This window comes from Monoraphidium neglectum (genome assembly GCF_000611645.1).
Source record: "Monoraphidium neglectum strain SAG 48.87 unplaced genomic scaffold scaffold00017, whole genome shotgun sequence".
NCBI lineage: Eukaryota > Viridiplantae > Chlorophyta > Chlorophyceae > Sphaeropleales > Selenastraceae > Monoraphidium > Monoraphidium neglectum.
In genome coordinates this window covers 62,494-65,763 of record NW_014013610.1, presented here as the reverse complement: position 1 = coordinate 65,763, position 3,270 = coordinate 62,494, and the positions used below count along the sequence as shown (strand labels likewise).

The 3,270-nt window shown below is 70.9% G+C and overlaps 2 protein-coding genes across 2 annotated transcripts in view; one reads left to right on the top strand and one right to left on the bottom strand.

Annotated features, from left to right (window-relative positions):
• Positions 1–89: 89 nt before the first annotated feature.
• MNEG_0249 (putative Pre-mRNA-processing factor 6) lies at positions 90–932 on the top strand (the record flags this gene model as incomplete). The annotated part of the gene is made up of 2 exons (XM_014051282.1): positions 90–174; positions 283–932. The coding sequence occupies 2 exons, from the start codon at positions 90–92 to the stop codon at positions 930–932; spliced, it is 735 nt and encodes a 244-aa protein (XP_013906736.1).
• Positions 933–2,074: 1,142 nt separating this feature from the next.
• Positions 2,075–3,270, bottom strand: part of MNEG_0248 (hypothetical protein) — a gene marked incomplete at both ends in the record, with an annotated part of 3,247 nt that continues 2,051 nt past the window's right edge. The window contains one exon of the mRNA XM_014051281.1: positions 2,075–3,270. This exon is cut by the window's right edge and continues 559 nt beyond it. Coding sequence (XP_013906735.1) covers positions 2,075–3,270 — 1,196 coding nt within the window.

Below are 3,270 nucleotides of genomic sequence, written 5' to 3'. Positions count from 1 at the left end.
GTGTGTGTGTGTGTGTGTGTGTGTGTGTGCGTGTGTGTGTGCGGGGGGGGGGGGTTGTGGGGCAGGAGGTTGAGGTTGCTTGACAACCAATGGCGCCCCAGGACTGCCACTGCTCTGAAGCGGCGCTCGACCCTGCATCGGCGGCGCCGGTACAACGCGCAGTCCAACCTACTTGTGGGGCTGCACCCACCACCGGCAGCCCGCCTCGCACCTGCACCTGTTGCCTCGCTCAACAACCCCGCCGTGCACCCTACCTTACTGCTCCCCCCTCCTCCCGCCCAGGCATCAAGCGCTGCCCCGAGTGCGTCCCCCTGTGGCGCGCCGCCGCGCGCGTCGAGGAGGCCGCCGGCGCCGTGGGCAAGGCGCGCGCGCTGCTGGAGCAGGCGCGGCAGCGCATCCCCAAGCGCGACGATCTGGCGGAAGCGCGCGCGGAGCTCTGGCTGGCCGCGATACGCACGGAGCAGCGCGCCGGCAGCAGCAAGGCGGGCGAGGCGCTGCTCGCCAAGGCGCTGCAGGAGCTGCCCGCGTCGGGCCGGCTGTGGGCCGAGGCGATTGGTGCGGCGCCGCGGCCGCAGCGCAAGTCGCGCAGCGCGGACGCGCTGAAGCGGTGCGACCAGGACCCCGCGGTCGTGTGCGCGGTGGCGCAGCTGTTCTGGTCGGACCGGAAGGTCGACAAGGCGCGCTCCTGGTTCAACCGTGCGGTGCTGCTGGCGCCCGAGGTGGGGGACTACTGGGGCCACTACTACAAGTTCGAGCTGCAGCACGGCACGCCCGAGAGCGCCGCCGACGTCGCGCGGCGCGCGGCGGACAAGGGGCCGCGGTACGGGGAGCGGTGGACGCGCGTCGCGAAGGACGTGAGGAACGCGCACCTGCCGGTGGAGGCGCTGCTGCGCAAGGTGGTGGTGGACATAGACACCCTGCCGCCGCCGTGAGCGCAGGGCAAAACCGCCTGCCCGGGCGCCCCCCGCTGTCGCCCCCGGGGCGTCCGCCTGCGCCTGCCTTGGAGCCTGTCCTGGAGGAGGCGAGACGGGGGTCGGCGGGGTTTGAGGTTTATCTTTGTGATGATTCTCCTGGTCATGAAGTGCACCCCTCAGCAGTTCCTTCTCCGCAGGTTGTACATTATGTGTGGCCGCTGCTTTTGACCTGGGCTTGCTGATGCTCAACCTTGACCCTTGGCGGACGTCGCCTCTTCTCCCAGGACGCGCCGCTGCGCTGCCCGCGTGTCCTCACACCTGACATTCAACCTTACCCCGTCAACCCCCGCCCTTTGGTCGGCCCCCTTGGCTGCACACTCGGCGCGTGCTCCGCAGCCTCGCGAAGGCGACAGCGGCAGGCTGTCGTCATTTGCACCCGTCCTGTCGCCTTGTTACGTCACCCGCTGGCTTCCCTTGTGTTGTGGTTCAGGCGTGCAAGCCCACCCATTCGCCGCCCCTTGCTGGCGCCCCCTTTCGTTCCAGTCCCGTCTGGTGCACTCTGCACCCACGCCCCTGTCTCCGGACGTCGCTGTTTCAACCGTGTAACTCTAGCAGAGTGAATTTCTGGAGGCAGGAGTGTTTCTGGCCCAGGGCAGGGCGCAGGGGCGGCGACTCGAATGGGCTGCGAGCCCCATCAGCCACAAGAAGGAGCAGCCGAAAGGTGAAAATGCGTGGCTGGGCGCGGCAGCTGCATCGCTGGACCGCGGCGATGCAACCAGGCGCCTCAACCGAGGACCGGCATCGGGCACCGCCCGCGTGCTCGACGTGCACGCCGGCACGCGCGAGAGATGAAGTGGGTGGACGCTGCTGTTGCCGGCAATTGAACGGGCACGGCGAGAGGTTGCGAATCGCAAAACAACGGGCTGCTTGGTAGCAGCAGCAATCAGATCATTATGGTGCGGGCGTGCTGGCATGTTTGAGCCCGGCACAAAGGAGGCCCGGGGCTGCGGGACCGCCCTGCCAGATTGCAGTACCTTGAATCATTTGTTGGTGTAAACAGATTGCCATGCCACATGCATACTGAGACCAAACCAACGCCCCTAGTGCCGCCTGGGAGGGGCCGCATGTGCCCCCTTGCTGCAGCTCTGGTGGTGACCATGCTAGCCGGCTCCCATGCTGCCGCCGCCGCTCTTCTCCGGCCCCTCCTCCGGCCGCTCCCCCCCATCCGCGCCCGCCTCTCCCCGTGAGGACAGGCCCCGCACGCACGCCCGCGCCGCCGCGACTGTCCCCGCCTCCCAGCTGCTGCGCGCCGCCGCCCAGGTGAACCGCACCACCGCCGCCAGCTCCGCGCGGCGCTCCTCCGCCACCAGCCGCTGCACGTGGCGCAGCGCCGCGGCCTGCGCTGACGGCGGCTCCCCCAGTGCCTCCTGGACTAGGTGTATCCCCTCCAGCGCACCTGCCGCCGCCGCGAGCAGGTCCCCCCAGGGCGAGGCCTCGCTCACAGCCGCAACCCCCGGCAGCTGCAGCCGCGGCCGAGGGGGCGCGGGCTGCCTGGCCGCGGGCGCGCCCGCCCCGCCGGCGACGGGGGCGGGCGCGCGGCGGGGGGGCGCCTGCTCCTGTCGATGGCGCTGGGCGTCGATGTGGCGGAATGCGTCACGCTGCCTCTGCTTCTTCAGGCGCCAGCGCTTGCGCTGCAGGCGCACGGCCTCGTCCTCCTGTTCCTGCTGCGCCTGCTCCTCCTGCTCCTGCTGCCGCCGCTCACGCCTCTCTTGTTGAGCTATTTTCACCCACGATAGCAGCTTCTGCCGCCGCGCCCGCTGCTGCTGCTGCTGCTGCTGTTGTGGCTTCTGCTCCCGCTGCTGTTGTTGCTGCTGTTGCGACGGCCCCCGTGGGTGCCAAGCCCCCTCATCGGAATCCTCTCCTCTTTCCTCCTGAGCCCACCACTGCCGGAGCCGCCCCACGGGCCAGCGCTGCACGCGCCGTGCGGACCGCGGCCGCCGCGGCACCTGCACAGTGCGTGGCGTCCAGGGGGCTCCCTCACCCGGCCGCCCGTGGCCCCCCTCCTCCTGCTGCTCCCGCCCCTGAACCGACGTCAGGCCCACAGCACCCGGCCCCGGCGACCCCAGCGCCTCTCGGTGCCGCGGCGCGACCGCCGTCGGCACGCGGCGCGCCAGCAGGGGACGAGGCACTGGCGCGCAACCCCTTGGGGCCAGTGCGGCCGGCGGGAGGGGCGGTGGCTGTGGCGCGGCGCCAAGCGGTGGAGCGGCGGCCGGGATGGCACCCAGAGAGGCGCCCAGCAGCAGCGCCGCTCTTAAGGCCTCGTCCGCCGCCCTTGCTTCCGCGATTGCCGCAGCGG